Source organism: Doryrhamphus excisus, linkage group LG9 (assembly GCF_037039965.1).
Source record: "Doryrhamphus excisus strain RoL-2023G ecotype Guam linkage group LG9, RoL_Dexc_Guam_v1.1, whole genome shotgun sequence".
Taxonomy (NCBI): Eukaryota; Metazoa; Chordata; class Actinopteri; order Syngnathiformes; family Syngnathidae; genus Doryrhamphus; species Doryrhamphus excisus.
This window is the reverse complement of record NC_136365.1, coordinates 17,702,860-17,723,937: the sequence shown is the minus strand read 5'-3', so window position 1 is coordinate 17,723,937 and position 21,078 is coordinate 17,702,860. Positions and strand designations below refer to the sequence as shown.

The following is a 21,078-nucleotide window of genomic DNA, read 5'->3' as shown; positions in this document are numbered from 1 at the left end:
ATTGGACGTATTCACAATATGATATTGTAGTATATATGATCATTTCTAATAATAGGAGCAATGCTGTCATGGGATGTGATGATGGATCATCCTTGTGTGGTTGTGCGTCCAAGCGGGCCACCCACCAGGAGAGAGGCTCCTGAGGAATGCTTTTTACTGGATTGCTTGTTTTGCCTCTTAACCCCCCCAACACACCTCCACCCATACTGACTCCTCCTCCAGCAAGTGTGTGTATGCGTGTGTGTGTGTGTGTGTGTGCGTGTGTGTGTGCGTGTGCCATGCATGACAAATAACTGCAAATAGTGTGCATGAGAAGATGGCTAACCAGCAGGTTTTTGTGTTGTTTTGGCCCATGTTCATGCTTCATGCTTCCTTCACTTATTTTCTCCTGTTTTCCTGCTAAAATAGTAGTAATGCCTTGGAATTGTACTTTTTCCTCAAAAATACAAATATAAACATATTACTATTGTTAAATTTAGCAATTACCTGTACTACTAATTATGTGGTTATTATGTGCCTCTTTGTAGATATACATGTTGCATTTTATATATGCTAGATGTTAGCTTGCGCTCCATTAACATTGTTAGCATTTACATCTCACTGGATATTAAAATTGATAGCAGTGAGTCCTTTATGTACATCGTACTGTATGTAACTGTAGCATTTTAGCACACTGCATATCATGTTGACATTTAGCACTCCATTTTGCACTCCAAAGGAAACGTGGCTAACATCTAGCATGCTAGCTATTGCAGTTGTTAGCATCTGTTTTGTTGGCACACTGGCCCAAGATGAAAGGCCACGCCCCCAAATGGGTCTCAAATGGCAGGCAAGAGGTTAGCAGGTTAACCGGTAGCGTGCCCATTTAAAATGTGCATTTTTATAGTTAATCTTTTCTTTGTTGTTATTTATTCTCAATTTGTATTCAAATAAATTAATAATTTTGAAAAAAAATAATTTGTGAAAAAAATATTAACAATTTAACAGTACTAACATTTGTACATATACAGTATAAAATAATGATGTATTATAAATCCTCCCAGCAGTGCATTGTATTACCATTAGAGGGCGCACTACCTCCACTAGCAGAGAAAGTAGGACACTTTTTTTGAGTGACAGCGAAACAGGAGACTCCCTTTGTCCACTTCAGTGTTGACACTTTCACTTAGTGTGTGTGTGTGTGTGTGTGTGTGTGTAGTATGCTTGTGTCTATTTGCTGCGATAAGCCAGGCGACATGGTAACTGTAGAGCTGTCATGCATCTTTCAGTTGGCCTGTTCTCATGACAATTTACTAACATTTCATACAATAAACAGCCTGATGATTACAGGAGTTCATTAAAAAAATTTACAATTTTTTCTTTGAATTTTTTTGAAAAACGCAGAATTGTCATGTAATCCAAAATATAATACTTTCAATTTTCATGTTTTTTTTCTGTTATACATTTAATTAAAATGATTGTGTAATACATTTACTTAAATTCACTGCCTTTGTGATTGGAATAGGTTTAGATTAAAAAATATTTCAATGTTTTACTTTTATGAGCTACAATTTATATTACCAGCACTGAACCTCTTGCCCTGTACTACTACTACTATTACTACTAATAAAATAAAACTATACTACCACTACAGTACTATGATTAATAAAAAATGTTAATAAAACTTTAATATTACAAAGTATGACAGTACAACTGCTAACAGTAGAATAATAATACAACTACTCATAACAATTACTACTACTACTAGTAATAAATACTACTTCTACTAATAATGTTAATACATTTATATTACCAGAACTAATAAAATAAAAAAAAAATACAACCATTACTACTACAATTGCTAATAACAATACTCAGATTACTACAACCTATTCAATTAATAAAATACTACTACAAAACCAAAATGATAATGCTATAGTTTAATACTAATTACTTTCATTATTTCATTGTAACTTTAAAAACATATATACTACACATATTTTTTCCTTCTTTTTACTGGAATTCATAATAACAATACTACTACTACTACTATGTGTTAATATATATTTTTCTCACAGTACATTATATTAGTCTCATCATTTCTTCACTGATTGGCTGATTGGTGCGTGTTATAAAGCGAAAGGTCAATATGCCAATAAGCATTTGTCTGTATTTATTGGAATAAATGACATATCACATTGTTGTCTTTACATCAAGCATACAATGAAATAAAACAGAGAGAAAAAGAAAACAATCATGTGCAGCACAGACAATCTCTCCTCCTCCTACTCCTCCTCTTCATTCTTCTTCTTCCCATATACAGTATTATCATAGTGTATTTATATATACACATCTATATATAATCATGTCAATACTTTGTCACAGTTACAAAAATAAGATACATTACTGTAGATGAGTGACTAAACGCACATACACGCGTAGGGTGAAAAGAAAAAAAAACAGAAAAGCTGTACAGCAGTCCTCATTGAGGGCAAAGATACACACAATTGTATTCTTTTAAAAAAGTGATAGAGAAAAAGAGGGAAAATAATTCCTTGTAAAAAAAAAAAGAAAAAAGAATGACAACATGACGTTAATGATGAGCCAACACAGTATACTGACACTTGTGCTTCCCCTTTAAAAGAAAGGATGCCTTCAATTAACACACACGTCCATTTTGAACGTCAATGCTCAAAAAAAAAATGGGCGGAGCAATCGGAAAAACCTTTGAGGGGCGTGGCTTAGATGTGATGGAAGTGAGAAGCAAGCTAAACAATGGCGACCCCCCCCACTTCCCCAGAGAAAGAGATTTAGCTTGGATGTTGACATAGCAGCGTCTAAGCGTCTGATTGGTCCCTATCTTAAAATACATTTCTTATGTAAACTTAAAAACATTAGCTATTCCAAGATACCAACTCCATCCAGAATAGGAATGCTAGGAATGTTATTGGATTCCTTTCTGCGTCGTATTACAATCCCGACAAAATAATAAAGTCTACTATATTGCAGTTAAAGCCTAAAATGTTCATACCCTGGCCACGTTTCAAGTAACAGTTAATTCTCAGTTTAGTCGCCGGGTACTTTTAGTCGACAACAGCAAACCATCATAATAATAAAAATAATAGTCTTTATTTACAAATACTAATTTTAGACTAAATATGGAAAAAAAGGATGACTAATTCTGGGCTTAAGTCTGTTTGACACAGGAAAGATACCACACAGCCAATTCTTTTTGTACTTCAATACAAATTATCGCACTGCTTTATAGTTGCTTTATCGTAACCATGACGACCAAATACTACAACTCTGTAAACCAAACCACAACAGTCCTACAAGAAGGGAATCATTGACTTACTTGTTTTTTTTTTTACAGTAGCTACAATGATGGATGGACATCGAAGGGTTAATATCTCACACTCAAGACAAAAAAAAAAAAAAAAAAGATATCTCACTCCGGCCAGCGATTGTTGGCTGGTTTTTACCACCGGCTAAACTACGAGAATACTTATCGGACAAGTGAGCAAAGACGTTCTGCTGCAAAGAGAGGAATAAAACTGCAAAGCAAATCTCTACATGTTAGATAATATCACAACACAGCCACCATTTTGCACACAAGTTGTTGATTTTTTTTTAAATGGGGAGGGGGTGGGGTCGGGGTGGGGTGGGTTATCATACGGCACAAACACGCCGTAGTTGTCGACGTTACTTATCATCACTTCACTAATCACTGCTGTTTCTGACGCGGAATGTCACACTCACAAATACATTCCCCGCCCTCGCCCCGCCCGACAAAATAAAAACACCAAAAAGAAGATCGTTTTCGATGCTCACTTTGGTATCTGAAACCCATTTTTACACAAAACCACCGCCGTCCAAACACATGATGAATGATGCGATGATGTAACGTTGGAAGCTAAAAAAAACAAACTTGCTTTGATCATGCTTTGCTAACAAACATCACACACATTAGGTTTTTTTTTCCTAGAATGACAGAGATAAAGTTCTAGCTACTGCGGTGACGTCCACTAAGTACAATGTGCGATGCTGAAATTTAACACAAAAAAAATCGTAGTGAAGATGATGGAAGGAGGGGAGGGGGGGCGTGGCTACCACATCTACGCTGATTTTTCATCGTTTCTTATTGACATTATTCGACACCGGCTTGCTATTGCGTAGCGCAGTTTGGAGCCGAGTCGTCGTCAGGTTTAATCGGGAGGGTATAACGAGGGTTTGATTTTTTTTTTTGTGTTTTTTTTTCTCTCCTCTACAGCATCGCTAGGTGGTGCTCTAGTGCGGCAGCGGCACCAGGATGTCCACGTAGTTGATGGGGAAGAAGCCAGAGTTGCCGTGCAGCATCCCCTCGTACCAGTTTTCGTCGATCTTGTTGGTCAAGGTGATGATGTCGCCCTCTTTGAAGCCGAGCTCGCCCTCGTTTTCCGGGTCGAAGTCGTAGAGAGCGCGGCAGGACGGCTGGTCCATGGGGGCTGCCGGGAAATGTAAACATTTAAATTATTTTATTTATTTATTTATTTATTCATTCATTCATTCATTACCGCTTTTTCCTCACGAGGGTCGCGGGGGTGCTGGAGCCTATCCCAGCTGTCTTTGGGCGAGAGGCGGGGTACACCCTGGACTGGTCGCCAGCCAATCACAGGGCACATATAGACAAACAACCATTCACACTCACATTCCTACCTATGGACAATTTAGAGTCGCCAATTAACCTAGCATGTTTTTGGAATGCCCTGCTCTCTTAGCTGTGAGGTCTGCGCGCTAACCACTAGGCCGCCGTGCCGCCCTTATTTATTTAGTTAGTTATTTATTGTCTATTCTAATGAAGTTGGTGGCTTCTTTTTACACTTGCGTGGATGTTTAAAGGAAATAATCAGATGCATATTTTTTTATTTTTTTTTTTTTAATTAGGACAGTTGGGGTGGGGGTCATGTGACGTGACTCGAGGGCTCACCTGGTGACCTGGCTGCTGGCGACATGGCAACAGGAAGACGGATGCAAGAAAGACAAAGGTACATCGGTAAGAACATATGAAGAGTTCCAGTCAGACACATTGTCCTTATATTGTCCTTAATAAAAAGTATAGTTTGACATTTTGGCCATAAAAATGGAGCCCAGACATGCCAAGATATTCTGCATCTGTGTCTAGTCAAGTTCTCGCTCCTGTATTGGAAAATATGCTTAATTCTCCGATTGAGGCTGTTCTTGATGAAACTATCAATTGTGTCCTGCTTTTCCAGACATGTCTTGGCCTCCTTGTGAGTTTACCAAAATGTCAAACTTTAACAACAAAAGAGAAATCAGGGAGAAACGAGGCGGTTAGACAGACAAAGAAACAAACAAACAGTGTAGACGAGCTGCACTGCGGACAAAAAGGAAGCTTCACTGTATTTAAATGAAGACACAAAAGAAGCAAAGAGTGACGTCTTCTCACGTCGCTCACCTGGAGATCTTGCTGTGGAAGGGAAAGGAGAACAAAGGTGAGACAAAGCATTGGGGATTGAACGGAAGCATTTGTGCATGGATGAGGATGGAGAGATGGTGGATGCCGAGAAAAGAAACCCAAAGGAAACACACGATGGTGATGGAGGAGATGCTGGTAGATTGTCTCACCTGGAGACCTCGCTGTAAACAGGAAGTGGCGTGAGCAAGGAGGAGGAGGAGGAGGAAGAAGGAGGGAGGGAAAAGACAATGAGTCAATTTACAAATGAGTTAAGGTGAAGAAGGATGAGCACCGTTAGCTGTGACCTTTAGGCTCACCTGGTGACCTCGCCCCTGGAAGAGTGAACACAAAGCATAAAAGGGAGAGAAAGAGGAAAACACTTTTTTTATTTGCTCTGCAGACACAATCAATTGGGAATTTTCTTGTTAAGAACTAAAAAGGAGCTGGAGAAGAAAGACAGTTAGCAAACAGACGTTCACACAAACATAGCTAACGTATTAAAAACAATCCTGTTGGTTCAACGACAAATGCCACTAAATCCAATTTTATTCATCACCTTTCCACCAAACACACTCCCACTTCTCCAGGACAAAAATGTATTTATTTTACAATTTTCTGAGTGGGCACCAAGAGAGTAAGCTAACATTAGCATGTGTGTCCACACTACACTCCTCCATGCTTTTCCACTAAAAGACTATAAATATATCTTGATTTATCGTGATTTAGTTAAAGAAATGCTCAGGTCTGTTTTCGGTAACAAGTTTTGACAGTTGAGTGGTCATAAATGTGATGGAAATTCTCGAGCCGTAGCTACATGCTAACTAGCATGACTGGCATCGAGATAGCTGTTCTAGCACATAACATTTATTTAAGGAGACCAATTTTATCCAAATTGAGAGCAAAGGTAAGCTAACTGGTGAGCGAACGTGTTTATTTTTGGTCATTTCGACATTCCAATCTTCGAGATAAAGTAGTACCTGCTTTAGCCACGTAGCTAAGTTGGTACCGTGTCGTTTAGGGCCATCAGAGTACTAATAAGAAACAGAAATGCCGTTTCCATTTGCTAACTAGCATGTAGCAAGAGTAGCATCGAGATAGCTGTTCTAGCACATAGCATTTATTCAAGGAGGCCAATTTTATTCAAATTGAGAGCAACAGAAAGTTAACTGGTGAGCTAACGTGTTTATTTTTGGTCATTTCTACCTTCCAATCTTTGAGGAGAAGTAGTACCTGTTTTAGCCACGTAGCTAAGTTGGTACCGTTTCGTTTAGGTCCATCAGAGTACTGATAAGAAACAGAAATGCTGTTTCCCGTTGCTAACTAGAATGTAGCAAGAATAGCATCGAGATAGCTGTTCTAGCACATAGCATTTATTCAAGGAGACCAATTTTATCCAAATTGAGAGCAACAGTAAGCTAACTGGTGAGCTAACGTGTTTATTTTTGGTCATTTCTACCTTCCAATCTTTGAGTAGAAGTAGTACCTGCTTTAGCTATGTAGCTAAGTTGGTACCGTGTCGTTTAGGGCCATCAGAGTACTAATAAGAAACAGAAATGCCGTTTTCATTTGCTAACTAGCATGTAGCAAGAGTAGCATCGAGATAGCTGTTCTAGCACATAGCATTTATTTAAGGAGACCAATTTTATCCACATTGAGAGCAACAGTAGGCTAACTGGTGAGCTAACGTGTTTATTTTTGGTCATTTTTGGTCATCAGAGTAGTGATAAGAAACAGAAATGCCGTTTCCAGTTGGACAATGTTTTTTTACGTTAGCTGTATTGTGTGGTCATACATTTGCTGGAAATTCTTAAACTGTTAACTACATGCTAACTAGCATGTAGCAAGAGTAGCACTGGCATGTTGTTTAGCTTCAACTAGTAGTTAGTTTGAGAATTGACAGCAAATAAATAAAAAAAAATAAAAAAAGATATACAGAATATTAGTGTACCGCTTTACCATAATGGAGGCTTATAAATAGATGATATACTGATGGTGTTATAAACACTTAATAAAGCCTTAATTAACAGTTATAGGACTTGGATCTGATTCCTATAATTACTATAAAAGATATTACATGCCTCTCACCATCTTTTTACGGCATTATTAAGCGTTAATAACCTATTTATAAGCCCTTCATAATGAAAGAGGTACCAAAACCTGCCCAGAAACGTTTGATCTTTTTATATTACATCTTCATCTTCCACATAATTTTAAATTTCAGTTTCTGGACATGTTTCTTCTCATCAACGTTCTTCTCATCGAACCCACCTGGAGAACGAGCGCTGTGGATGCCTCCATTGTGGTTCTCACTGATGGAGAAGTCCAGGTGCGTGCGAGGCTTGGCAATGTATTCTTTCCTGGGCTTGCTGGAGCAATCCTTTATCCTACGCAGGACAACACCCACACCAACCATCAACATCCACAAAAAATGAACATGACGCAAGGAGGAGGATGACAAGAGGGACCGACCGTTCGTCGATCTTGCTGCACAGCTGCGTGAGGATCTCGGCGGCCCGGGTGTGATACTCCACCTGAGCGTGGACCAGCGCCGCCAGCTGGCTCACCTGCTCGATCTGACATCATAGAGGTTTGTAGAGGATTTAAGACTCTTGGCATGGGATGTAAAGTTTACATATATACGTAAATATACTATACATTTTACCAATTAACTCCAGTTTTCTATAGTTGCCGGATGCGTAGATGACCACCAGGGGTAAAAATACATTAATCATGTATACATGGACCCAAATATTCCAATTCCATTCGGGTTATTTGCTCAAACGGAAAGAATGTAACCTTTTGTATACACCTCATTCCGAAAGAAAAGTGCCAATCCGAATGAATATATAATCGGATTCACAGGGGTGGAATATTCCTTTCCCCAATCCGATTGAGGTATCTTGTACCCGCTTAATCGGAAAGTTGTCAGAGTGCGTTCTTTCAGCGCATGCTCAGCTGTGACGTAACACGCAAGACGTCTCTCAGGTTTTGAAAATGGCGGCGAGCTGTCATCACTGGACTACAGCAGAAAGTTCATTTTTGATAACAAACTTTAAAAGAACTGAACGGTCAAGTTGCTGCTTTAAAAAAAGCGTAGCAACTGTCCCAACAACCGTGGTAATCACTCTCGTTCGCCACCTTCGATGAATCACGTGATGTTTATGTTTTACTGCGCATGCCCCATTGACTATTCCGTTTGATTATAGCGGTGCATGTAGACAGGAGATTGGAATATTCCTTTCCATGTATACACTGTTTTCTGGTATGTCATTCGGAAAGATTCCATTCGGAAAGAGGAAAATCTCATGTAAACTTGGCTATTGTGACAGTAGGAAACCACATGATGTAGTTATTATAAATTCCACAAGATGGCAGTAGTTGCTATCAAAGTACCATTTGGTCAGCATCCAGCAGCTATCGCTACCTCTCAGCCATTCCACGCCATTCATTTACTTGTGGCGGCCCGTCACACAAATATACATTACTATGGGACTCTCCTTATATGGATGGAGTTTGTCATTCCAACTAGAATGCATAGTACACTCCAAATCATGATGTTTAATCAATATCGAAAAACTCAGTAAGGAGCTGTTGGATATGGTCTAAGACACCTACGTCGCTCTCAAGCAGGTTGAACATGCTGAGCTCAGCGATGTCCTTGGACTCGTCAAACTTCTCCAAGGCTTGCTTGATCTCGTCGTCCGTCACTTTGCCCTGACGCTTCTTCTTATAGTCAAAGTCCAGACGGCGCCCCTCCATCTTCTTCAGGTGATGCTGCAAGACACAACGAGCGGATAAGTCCCAAACCAACTTTAGACTGACTTGCGAGCCCACCTGGATCTCCTTGAGGTCTTTTTCGTGGAGGTTCTGCAGCGGGTCGATGAAGTTCTGTTTCACCTCCATGTCCAGAGCGTCTTTAACCTCGGCCAGTTCACGCATGGATTCCCCGGCGTCGATGAGAGCCAGGCCTGAAAGCAATGAAATCATCATCTCCTTAAACGCCATGCTAATGTCTGCCAACTGCTGCAAGCATCTTGTCTGGAGAAGAAGTGCCTCCATGCATCTTTCATAAGCTCGTTTCTGGGTCCTCCAGGGGATATACGATGACAGCACTTTCTTGTCTCACCGAAATTAGACTCCTCGCCGAGCTCCCGCCCGAACCGCTGCATGGACTCTCCCAGGATGGCCTCTGTCTGGGTGTAGCCTGGCCCCTTCTCCTGGCCCCGGATGCGAGACATGGAGTTCATCATGCTCATCTTGGCTCTGGTGGCTGAAGTGGATAAATATGTTATTCATTCATTCATTTCTACCGCTTATCCTCACAAGGGTGCTGGAGCCTATCCCAGCTGTCAAAAAGTAAAATAAATTTATTGTTATTGTTATTGTCAGTATTTAGTAATTTGAGCCGCTTTTTTATTATTATTTATAGTTATTATTTATATGTATGTGTGTTGTTTGTATTTATTTGTTTACTACATTTGTTGGCCCAATTGTTTATATTTTATTATATTTATAATTTTTTAAATTTATAATTATATTTAGAATATCAAATACACTGTGAATGTGATGAAAATGGGAATAATATATGAAAACATAAACGTATTTTCCCCATAGGAATGACTAGAAGAACGGCCATCATGCAGCCTTAATTATTTAAAATAAATTAATTAAAATACATATTTCACTTTATTTATGATGAGTGCTATTGGCCAGGGATGTCAGTATTGATTAATTTGGGGGCTGCATGGTGAACGAGTGGTTAACGCGCAAGTTCGATTCCACCCTCGGGCATCTCTGTAAAAACAGAACTGGAGACATAAATCAATTATACCTTGGATTTTTTGTAACATAGTGCCATAAACTCTATCATATCTATTATCATCAGGGATGTATGATATTGGCTTTTTTTACCGATGTGCCAACGTTGTTCAATTGTCAATTTCCGATACCCATATGTGTAACATGACATATCTCTTGTGGTGGAATGAACACATACAGTGAAGAAAATAAGTATTTGAACACCCTGCTATTTTGCTATTTCTCCCACTTAGAAATCATGGAGGGGTCTGAAATTTTCATCGTAGGTGCATGTCCACTGTGAGAGAGATAAACTAAAAAGAAAAATCCAGAAATCACAATGCATGATTTTTTAACAATTTATTTGTGTGATACAGCTGCAAATAAGTATTTGAACACCTGAGAAAATGAATGTTAATATTTGGTACAGTAGCCTTTGTTTGCTATTACAGAGGTCAAACGTTTCCTGTAGTTTTTCACCAGGTTTGCACACACTGCAGGAGGGATCTTGGCCCACTCCTCCACACAGATCTTCTCTAGATCAGTCAGGTTTCTGGGCTGTCGCTGAGAAACACGGAGTTTGAGCTCCCTCCAAAGATTTTCGATTGGGTTCAGGTCTGGAGACTGGCTGGGCCATGCTAGAACCTTGATATGCTTCTTACGGAGCCACTCCTTGGTTTTCCTGGCTGTGTGCTTCGGGTCGTTGTCGTGTTGGAAGACCCAGCCACGACCCATCTTCAATGCTCTGACAGAGGGAAGGAGGTTGTTCCCCAAAATCTCACAATACACGGCCCCAGTCATCCTCTCTTTAATGCAGTGCACTCGTCCTGTCCCATGTGCAGAAAAACACCCCCAAAGCATGATGCTACCACCCCCATGCTTCACAGTAGGGATGGTGTTCTTCGGATTGTACTCTTCATTCTTCTTCCTCCAAACACGCTTATTGGAATTATGACCAAAAAGTTCTATTTTGGTCTCATCTGACCATAAAACTTTCTCCCATGACTCCTCTGTATCATCCAAATGGTCATATGCAAACTTAAGACGGGCCTTGACATGTGCTGGTTTAAGCAGGGGAACCTTTCGTGCCATGCATGATTTCACATCATGACGTCTTAGTGTATTACCTACAGTAACCTTGGAAACGGTGGTCCCAGCTCTTTTCAGGTCATTGACCAAGTCCTGTCGTGTAGTTCTGGGCTGATTCCTCACCTTTCTTAGAATCATTGAGACCCCACGAGGTGATATCTTGCATGGGGCTCCACTCCGATTGAGATTGACCGTCATGTTTAGCTTCTTCCATTTTCTAATGATAGCTCCAACAGTGGACCTTTTTTCACCAAGCTGCTTGGTAATTGCTCCGTAGCCCTTTCCAGCCTTGTGGAGGTGTACAATTTTGTCTCTGGTGTCTTTGGACAGCTCTTTGGTCTTCGCCATGTTACAAGTTAAAGTCTTACTGATTGTATGGGGTGGACAGGTGTCTTTATGCAGCTAACGACCTGAAACAGGTGCATCTGATTCAGGATGATACATGGAGTGCAGGTGGACTTCTAATGGGCAGACTAACAGGTCTTTCAGGGTCAGAATTCTAGATGATACACAGGTGTTCAAATACTTATTAGCAGCTGTATCACACAAATAAATTGTTAAAAAATCATGCATTGTGATTTCTGGATTTTTCTTTTTAGTTTATCTCTCTCACAGTGGACATGCACCTACGATGAAAATTTCAGACCCCTCCATGATTTCTAAGTGGGAGAAATAGCAAAATAGCAGGGTGTTCAAATACTTATTTTCTTCACTGTATGTACTGTATGTGTTGTATCCGCCATTTTTTAATATCGGTTTTCATGATCCGTTACAGATATCAACCATTTTTAAGCTGATATCGGTAACTATGGGACATCTCTAATGATCATATCTATCATCTCCACCAAATCTTACCTGGATTAGGCTGCAGATACTCAGTAGTCTTGGTCATGATGTCCATCACCGCCCGCGTGGTGGTGTCCACCTTCTGCTCACGTGCGACATCACAGCCAAAGGTAACTTATTACATATTCAATGTTTGCATAATCACTGGCTTCAAAACATTGAACATCGTTCCGTCTTGCCTTTTCCATTTCAGTGAAGTCCTCATCGAGCTTCGTCCCCTCGGCTCCTCCGACTTTCTCGCTCACTTTCTGCAGTGACAAATGAAGCACACATGTAACAACTGCTAAACAGTATGAGGTACTTATGTTTACACTTTTATGTCAGTTAACATTGTTAGAATGTTACTTCAAATATTTAATCAAGGTTATACGATGGCTGTGTAGTAAAAAAACATTGTTTAAACTAATGTAGTAATAATAATAAATAAATAAATACTTAGTGATAAATAAATAGTAATAAATTATAGTAATAAATAAATACAATACTTTATATGTACAGTACAGTACGTGTACACATACATAATAAATAATAATAAATAATAATAAATAATAATAAATAATAATAAATAATAATAAATAATAATAAATAATAATAAATAATAATAAATAATAATAAATAATAATAAATAATAAAAAAGTGCCTCAAATTACGAAATACTGACAATAACAATTGCTGATAACAATAACAATAAATTCATTTTACTTTTTGTGTTTACTGAAATAATGTGCATGCGTCCTGTTTGACCTTTGGCCCACACCATACTTTGAGGAAACGCATTGAATTGAACGGCAGCCATGGATTTAATGCTGTAAGGTTTGAAAATGTGATCAAATCTAAATTCCCCAACACATGAAAAGACACAAACATCTCCTGTGGCCGTCCGGCTAATGTTTGGCATGCAGGCAGGCAGATAGGCGGGAAGGCGGGCGCCTGGAGGGGGCAGTCATCTGACACAATGAGGCCACACACGCCCTCGGAGGACAGAAGGAGACGGATGATGGAATATATATAAATAAATAAACGCCTTTCAGGGAACATCACAATGAGCGAGTCCAGGAAGAACGTGTAATTAAAGTGCAACACCAGGAACGGCTCTCGGTATGATGCGGACGCAATAACAAGCATATCCGCAAATGACACAAACTCGCATGATTTGGATACAACTCTTGTATTGGATGGTGTGCAGGTGTACCTAATAAAGTGTCCTGTAGGTCTACGTTTTCAGGAAGGTGACTTGTGACAGTAGGAGAGGAGGGGGGGGGGGCAGTGGTTATAATACTAAGCCCATGACAGGAGTTTATGCAGCGTAAGACTTCCTGAGGATTTGTGCTCTATGAGTCATCTGAGCAAAAGATCCCCCAACACCCTCCCAAATGATCCCACTGGAGAAACGTCTCGTACACACACACACACACACTAACTAGAGCCTTCTGTCATCCACACATGTACACCACCACGACTTGCAATCGTCTTTGCTCGCTGGTTGCCATGGAAACAGCTCTCTGCCATGTGCCAGTATGCACACACGCTCCTCATGACGCCCTGTTGTAGATATATGAACGATAGTACCTGTTATGTCTATCATCTCCGTGTACGTGCATTCAAAAATGCTACTATGACATCAATCACGGGTGTGAGTCATATAGCGGGTGTCTGACTACTCTGCTTAATGACCGTGGTGCTGATGATGGCGTGTCATTGTCATCAGCTACTTCACTTGTTAGGTTTTCAGCGCATGATTGAACATTTTGATTATTCGAGGCTTTGGCGACGCATTGTTTCAGTAAACAACTGAATGCAGCAATGTGTAGTACATCAACACAACAGCTCAGATTGGAATGGCCTGTTTCTTCCATAACCATTTTTGCTAGGAAGAATTCATGGGGCACAATCATAACTGCCCTACAGGCCAGTGACGTACAGAAATTGGCACATTTCAGGTTCGCACACTAGACAAGGGGCCACAAAACTAACTACGACCGACTTTTAAACCCGCTAATTTTGCTCTGCTACAACATCACACATAGTAATTAAAAAACCCTTCTGCATAAGCCGCATTGCGTGACTAAGGAAGTTAATGTATCTAATGATGTACTGTAAAACGGGGTTATTAGGGCCAATTTTCGGTGTAATAAGGGCCAATTTTCGGTGTAATAAGGGCCAATTTTCGGGGTAATAAGGAAAATTTTCGGGGTAATGAGGGACAATTTACGGGGTGATAAGGGACAATTTTCAGGGTAATAAGGGACAATTTTCGGGGTAATACGGGACAATTTTCGGGGTAGTAAGGGACAATTTTCGGGATAATAAGGGACAAATTTCGGGGTAATAAGGGACAATTTTTGGGGTAATAAGGGACAATTTTCAGGGTAGTAAGGGACAATTTTCAGGGTAGTAAGGGACAATTTTCAGGGTAGTAAGGGACAATTTTCGGGATAATAAGGGACAATTTTCAGGGTAATAAGGGACAATTTTCTGGATAATAAGGGACAATTTTCGGGATAATAAGGGACAATTTTCGGGGTAGTAAGGGACAATATTCGGGGTAGTAAGGGACAATTTTCGGGGTAATAAGGGACAATTTTCGGCGTAATAAGGGACAATTTTCTGGATAATAAGGGACAATTTTTCGGGCTAATAAGGGACAATTTTCGGGATAATAAGAGACAATTTTCAGGGCAATGAGGGACAATTTTCATTTTAAATGTAATTCTGCCTTTTCACGTTAAACAGGAAGCTGCTTTGTGTTGTTTTTTTTTTCTCAAAGAAGCATATATTCTTGAACAAATTGTTCAAAAAACATTTTCCCGAAAATTGTCCCTTATAACCCCGTTTTACGGTAGTCCATAAAACTGGGAAACACAACCACTGACTTGGGAAAAAAGTTCTTCAAAGTCAGAGTTCCTATACTCGCAAATTAAAAATTGATGTCCTGTATTACCACTAGTGCTGTGGTGCACCTTGTAAAACTTCCACGCAGTCGTGAATGCATCCCCACCACAACAGATTGTTATGCAAAGATGCCGCCCCCTGCTGGTAAATAATAAGATGCAAGCAATCTCCTGGCTCAATGCTTAAAGACTGTGAGCCATTTACTGCAGACTATTGCACAGTGTCCTTGGATTTAGATGGCCGCTTGTTGTGCAGAAGGGAAGAGACAGCAGTGATGGAGCAGCAACGGATGCCAGAGCCATCACATAAACATGCTGAGAGTCACTCAAGGTCAAGGTTGTGTCTAACTTGTCACATGTCACCTGGCCTGGTGACTGATCCTTCGTTTTAAGTGACTTACTGCGGACACGTCTCAAACTCACAAGGAGAACGGTCACTCTTTAGAACAAATTCACATTTAAAGTCGGGGAAAAAAATACTGCAAAGGTCCACTAGACCTCCGCATGTTCCCTTCTTTTAACACGTTTAAGTGATCTAAGTGGCTACTTTCTTTTTACACTTGCATAATCAATTAAAAATGTTACTTCCGACTTCTAGGAAGACTGAAATATTTCCTGATCATTTGTGCTGCTATTGCTTCCTTGGAGGTCACAGACATACGATAAGATGGCATCAGGTCAAGTTTATCCAGAAGCAAAGAAAACCATCTCACTAATCCCAGCGTACTTTTTTCTTCTCACCCACCAATCCATCTCTCTTGCCACCATGCCACCCCTCCTTTACCCAAAGGGAAGGTCAACACAAGGTTGCATGAATAGAGCTGCAGTGCTTCCAGGAAGAGCGTATTATTATTATTATTATTATTATTATGATGCTAAAGCACAGTAGAATGTGACGTCACAGCCGCTGCTGATGAATGAAGCCACACACTTTAAAGTCGGATCTGTGGTGATGATGTAACAGCATCTGAGTCACGACGTTGCTGTTAAGTGGGGGGTGGGGATTTTTTTTTTTTTAACAGGTATGATATGGTAATGATTTTATTTCATTTGAACATGCGTCAACAATTGAATGCATCCCATAATCAGTTCACAGTTCCACATGTCCAAAAGGAGTAGGAAGAAGCAAAGCTTATTAAATCCTAACCCTCCATCTGGTGCTTTTACAATTAATAACTGTTACATTTGTTCACTTCCTGCTTTCCTAATTTTTTTTTTTATTTAATTTAATTTTTTTTCCATATGACCATACAATGAGATAATGGGTACCTTAGTAACTGTCAATTTCGTGACATATATAGCACATCATGACTGGTTCAAGACTCTTCATCCTTGTATTTAGCAAACATCAACTGCTTGTATTGTTTCTTGAATTGGCTCATCGTTGTGCATTGTTTGAGGTCCTTACTCAATCCATTCCATAGTTTGATTCCACATACTGAAATGCTATGGCTTTTTAACGTAGTCCTAGCATAGAAGTGTTTCAAATGTACTTCTTCCCTGAGATCATACTTCTCCTCTTCTTGTAGAGAAGTATTGGATGACATTTTTAGGTAATTGGTTATTTTTTAGCTTTATGCATTATTTTAGCTGTTTGAAGATGAACTATATCAGCAAGTTGAAGTATTTGTGATTTTAGAAATAAGGAGTTAGTATGTTCTCTGTAGGTGGCATTATGAATTATCCTTACTGACCTTTTTTGCAGTACATTTAGCGAGTGAAGACATTGACTTTAAGAAAGACGATCAAATATTGAACCTGGCCTCAGTGTGCTGACCCATATTTAAATCCCATTATTACAAAAATGCATTTCTAGAAATAAAGACCTCTCCTCTAGTAAACGCCTTACCACTAATAAACAGTTGAGTACCACCACTAAATGAGGCCATGCTGTAAAGTGCAATGGTGGACAATCCCTGCACGTCTTTAAGTACAGTTGTCGAGTCCTTAAAGGCTAAAGTTCACTTTGCTTAGATAACCTGCGGGTGAGGGACAACACGCCAGGCGCTGCCCCCCCCCCTCTCCCCCTCATGCACTTGGCACCCACGCGCACACAATCAGACCAGATTAATTCATTAAATACTCTAAATGTGGAGAGGAAGCCCGGGGCAAGCAGGCGACCTCGCTGCCTCTCGACACCCGAAATCACCTGCATCATCATCGTCATCGTCGTCACGTGGGCTAACTGGACTTTATTTACTGTTGTCCTAAGACACCTTAAGTGACCTGGGTCACAGGAAGTGCTGACGGTGCCCATACAATCCTAAACGTCTTGATGTTTTCCATTTGAAGTACTTTCAAATGGCATCCTGTGACGCCTGGTACCTGGAGAAGGTTGGACTCTGATTTCATGGTTCCTCCTGTCCCCAAATGGTACCGCCTCATGATGAAAGAACCCTCTAGGTTGTTTTAGCATTAGCTTCCGTCACATGGCGCCCAATGTGAGGCTGCATGCCTCCTCCACCCCCCCAACTACTGCCCAACACCACCCCCCCCTTTCCTGCTCAACGGTCTAATCCCGGGCGGGCACACGGGGGCCTCCTGCTTTAAATACCGCCACCGTGGAAGAGAGGGAGATTAAAAATGACAAGGGTGATTAGTGAGGCTATTCCTGGGGGAAGAGGTTTCTGCTACTTCAGGACAATCACAACAGGAAGTCCTCCTGGACAACCTTAAAACAAGGAACCCAGCCATGGATCGGCCAACCAATCAGTAGTGGTCAATTTCCCTGAAAAAAAAAATCACATGATCACCTGTGGCTGAGAATGCACCGCCTTGCACAAAATGCCCCCCCCATGGAGCATGGGGCCCTACACACAGCATGTGTGGATTTTGATGATATATATATATATATATATATATATATATATATATATATATATATATATATATATATATATATATATATATGGAGTATAAGTTGCATTTTTTGCGGGTAATTTATTTTACAAAAATAGGCAGCCCTTTTACACTCTTCACGGAAAGTTGTGTGCTGCAGTGAAATGCATCCAAGCAGAAACAGTAGTTAGGTTGAACTACTGCTCCACACCACAGACCGTTCGTTAGAATTGTCCCCTATCACACAAACACATATATAAATAAAAAATAAATAAATATATATATATAAATATAAGGAAAAAAATAATATCTAAAAAGAAATAAATATAAATATAATATCTAAAAAGAAATAAATATTATAAATATTATAAATATTATAAATATTATAAATATTATAAATATTATAAATATTATAAATATTATAAATATTATAAATATTATAAATATTATAAATATTATAAATATTATAAATATTATAAATATTATATTATAAACATTATAAATATTATAGATATTATAAATATTATAAATATTATAAATGTTATAAGTATTATAAATATATATATTCTGGACTATAAGTCTCTCCGGAGTATAAGTCGCACAAGGCCAAAAATGCATAATTACGTAGAAAAAAACATACATAACTCGCACTGGAGTATAAGCCGCATTTTTGGCGGGTAATTTATTTTACAAAAAAAAAATAAAAAATAAATTTTCCAAACTACTTGACCAAAACAGACATTACGTCATCTTGGAAGGCAAGTTCTAACAATAATAAAAGAATATAGAACAGGCTGAATAGGTGTAAGATATGCTAACACAATGGTTATTCAGCTACACAAAAATAAACATGAACAGAAAAGGTGTCCAGTGTTTATGTAGCATAAACAGTTTTTTCAATTAATAAGTCGCTCTGGAGTATAAGTCGCAGGAACAGCCAACCTATGAAAAAAAGTGTGACTTATAGTCCGGAAAATACGGTAATTTTCTACCTTTTGCCATTATGATCTTGTCTTTCAAAAGACGAAATCTGCTTTCTACATAGTACCCGTCACTTGAAATTGTGATATTTTTATCTTGTACATTCCATGTCCCACAACAGTTGGCCTTATTGAGCTTTCATACTACATATCATAACATCATAAACGGTGTACAAACATGCATTTGTCAATTTTGTCATCAAGAGAGCTGTAAGATGTGACGCCAAATACTAAAATACCCCTCAGTCGCTTTGTAAAAGTCATGTGACAGCAACCTCAATATTCCTCTTTTCACCATTATCATCATTGTCTATCCCACTCACACATGAGATGCCAGCTGGTTTCCTCCCCCGCGGTCCCAGTGCCACGGGACGCTCATCTCCCCGTGCAACGGCACTCTCACGATGCCGACTCTTACGTAAGAGCAAAGGGCTTTCAAGTCACATGACGGTCACATGACGGGCATGCAGCCGCTGCGTACGCCGTCAGCACTGGAGGTCAGTCAGCAAAAGCAACCTGGACGAGTCCTGCATGAGTATACGTGCAAACCAGCTCTATGCAAGTCAGAGCTTTTCTTCCCGTCACTCGCACATAAAGCCTACTTGTTTATTTAACAAATGTCAATATTTGATCTTATATGACCAGTTTATGGTGATATGTTAATGAAGGTTACGTCAGTGTTTTTGTTTTAGATCTTTGTCTAAAAAAAGAAGAGTTGTCTTATATTCGTGCCTGATCGATATAGTAGGATTCAAAAACTTTTTAAAAAGTCATCCAACTTTGTCTCACAAAATGGGTGTTTAGAGGAGTTGTCTTATGTGTGGGGTCATCCTATAATCAGGTTAATACAGTATTTGATATGTTCATGGAAACCACATCAGTGCTTCAGGCTGTTTTCAAAAAAATATTTAGTCAGTTTTTGTCCAAGATCAACCAAATGGAGAGGTTGTCTTATATTCTACATTATATTCTAGACTATACAATAAAGGAGTTCTCAAACAACTGAAATTTTAAAAATACATACATGTCGTCTTTGTCTTAAAAAAAACGGGTGTTGAACAGGGTTGTCTTATATGAAGGGTCGTGCTATATTCGGGGCAATATGGTATTTTATGGTGATATGTACGTATGAATGTGAGTGTGAATGGTTGTTTGTCTATATGTGCCCTGTGATTGGCTGGTGAAGACAGCCCGAAGACAGCTGGGATAGGCTCCAGCACCCCTGCGACCCTCGTGAGGATAAGTGGTAGAAAATGAATGAATGAATGAATATTAATGAAGGCTACATAGAATTTTGATTGAATTTGATCTTTGATACTGGTTTGAAATGGCGGGGTTGTCTTATGTCCGGTCTGAACAGTGAAGAGGAAGAATCAAATAACATTTAAGCAGCTAATAAAAAAAAAAAGTAAAAAATACAAAAAAAAATGGTAAATGATATAATGATAAAATACAGCACATATTATTTTTAATCAGGTGTCATATTCAGGGACATAATACATTATTTTCTGGCGTTACGCAACAAATGGCACCAAAACGGAAGCCATAAAACAAAGCAAACAAAGCCCACTACAGCTCCCTGAGCATGTTTCAACACCGGAGCAAACCAAAGCCGCACAGATGCTGTTCACCGATTCATGATCACGCCTCCTGATGAAGACAAATTATCTTTAGCGTACGAGAGAAGCCGCAGTATAATAATGGACCCCGGAGGACATGAAGCAGCAACACTCTGAATCAATACAGCACATGAAAAAAAACCCCCGAAAGATTCCTCAGTGCAGACTTTCAATCACGCCGCAACCATCCATTGCCAGAGAAACAACAGCGATGCATCCTGGGGCCTGCGTGACCTCATAAAGGATAGAAACGCCTCTCATACATTTGATATTATTGACTTTCTTATTCCGCTGCAGTCTGCTGGAAAATACAGCAGACGTTATCAAAGCGTGTTAGACGGCGAGGATTGTGTTTAACGACAACAGCATGACCAACAGCCCCATTTAGACTGATGGAGCGTGTGTGCAATTATACTTATGATTCATAATTGGGCTCAAATTGGATTTAGCGTCATTAATTCAACACAGATTGTGTCTACGGCGTCAGCAATTAGAAATGACAGTGCAGACAAAGCAAGAGTGATGCTTCCCGTTTGTCGTCATGCATGTACAACATGTGTGTTCCCCCAGATTAAGATCCTCTG

At 39.5% G+C, this 21,078-nt stretch overlaps 1 protein-coding gene and 1 long non-coding RNA gene across 8 annotated transcripts in view; one reads left to right on the top strand and one right to left on the bottom strand.

Annotated features, from left to right (window-relative positions):
- The window catches only part of LOC144899823 (uncharacterized), a 31,061-nt gene extending 22,927 nt beyond the window's left edge, over positions 1-8,134 (top strand). Inside the window, exons 3-4 of one of the 2 annotated variants that reach the window (XR_013628135.1) lie at positions 4,903-5,003; positions 7,656-8,134. This is a non-coding gene — a long non-coding RNA (uncharacterized LOC144899823). Of the gene's footprint in view, positions 1-4,902; positions 5,115-7,655 lie in introns of those variants that run through there. The other variant, XR_013628134.1, reaches the window with a different exon arrangement.
- Positions 2,138-21,078, bottom strand: part of sh3gl2a (SH3 domain containing GRB2 like 2a, endophilin A1) — a 32,402-nt gene continuing 13,461 nt past the window's right edge. Inside the window, exons 2-12 of one of the 6 annotated variants that reach the window (XM_058066959.2) lie at positions 12,346-12,414; positions 12,176-12,248; positions 9,561-9,704; positions 9,269-9,402; positions 9,050-9,208; positions 7,904-8,007; positions 7,703-7,818; positions 5,752-5,766; positions 5,435-5,616; positions 4,946-4,960; positions 2,138-4,463 (exon numbers count right to left, since the gene is read on the bottom strand). In XM_058066959.2, coding sequence (XP_057922942.2) covers positions 4,368-4,463; positions 4,946-4,960; positions 5,435-5,616; positions 5,752-5,766; positions 7,703-7,818; positions 7,904-8,007; positions 9,050-9,208; positions 9,269-9,402; positions 9,561-9,704; positions 12,176-12,248; positions 12,346-12,414 — 1,107 coding nt within the window. In that variant the 3' untranslated portion in view covers positions 2,138-4,367. Of the gene's footprint in view, positions 4,464-4,945; positions 5,617-5,751; positions 5,767-7,702; positions 7,819-7,903; positions 8,008-9,049; positions 9,209-9,268; positions 9,403-9,560; positions 9,705-12,175; positions 12,249-12,345; positions 12,415-21,078 lie in introns of all 6 variants that reach the window. The other 5 variants (XM_058066969.2, XM_078793522.1, XR_009129029.2 and 2 more) reach the window with 5 other exon arrangements.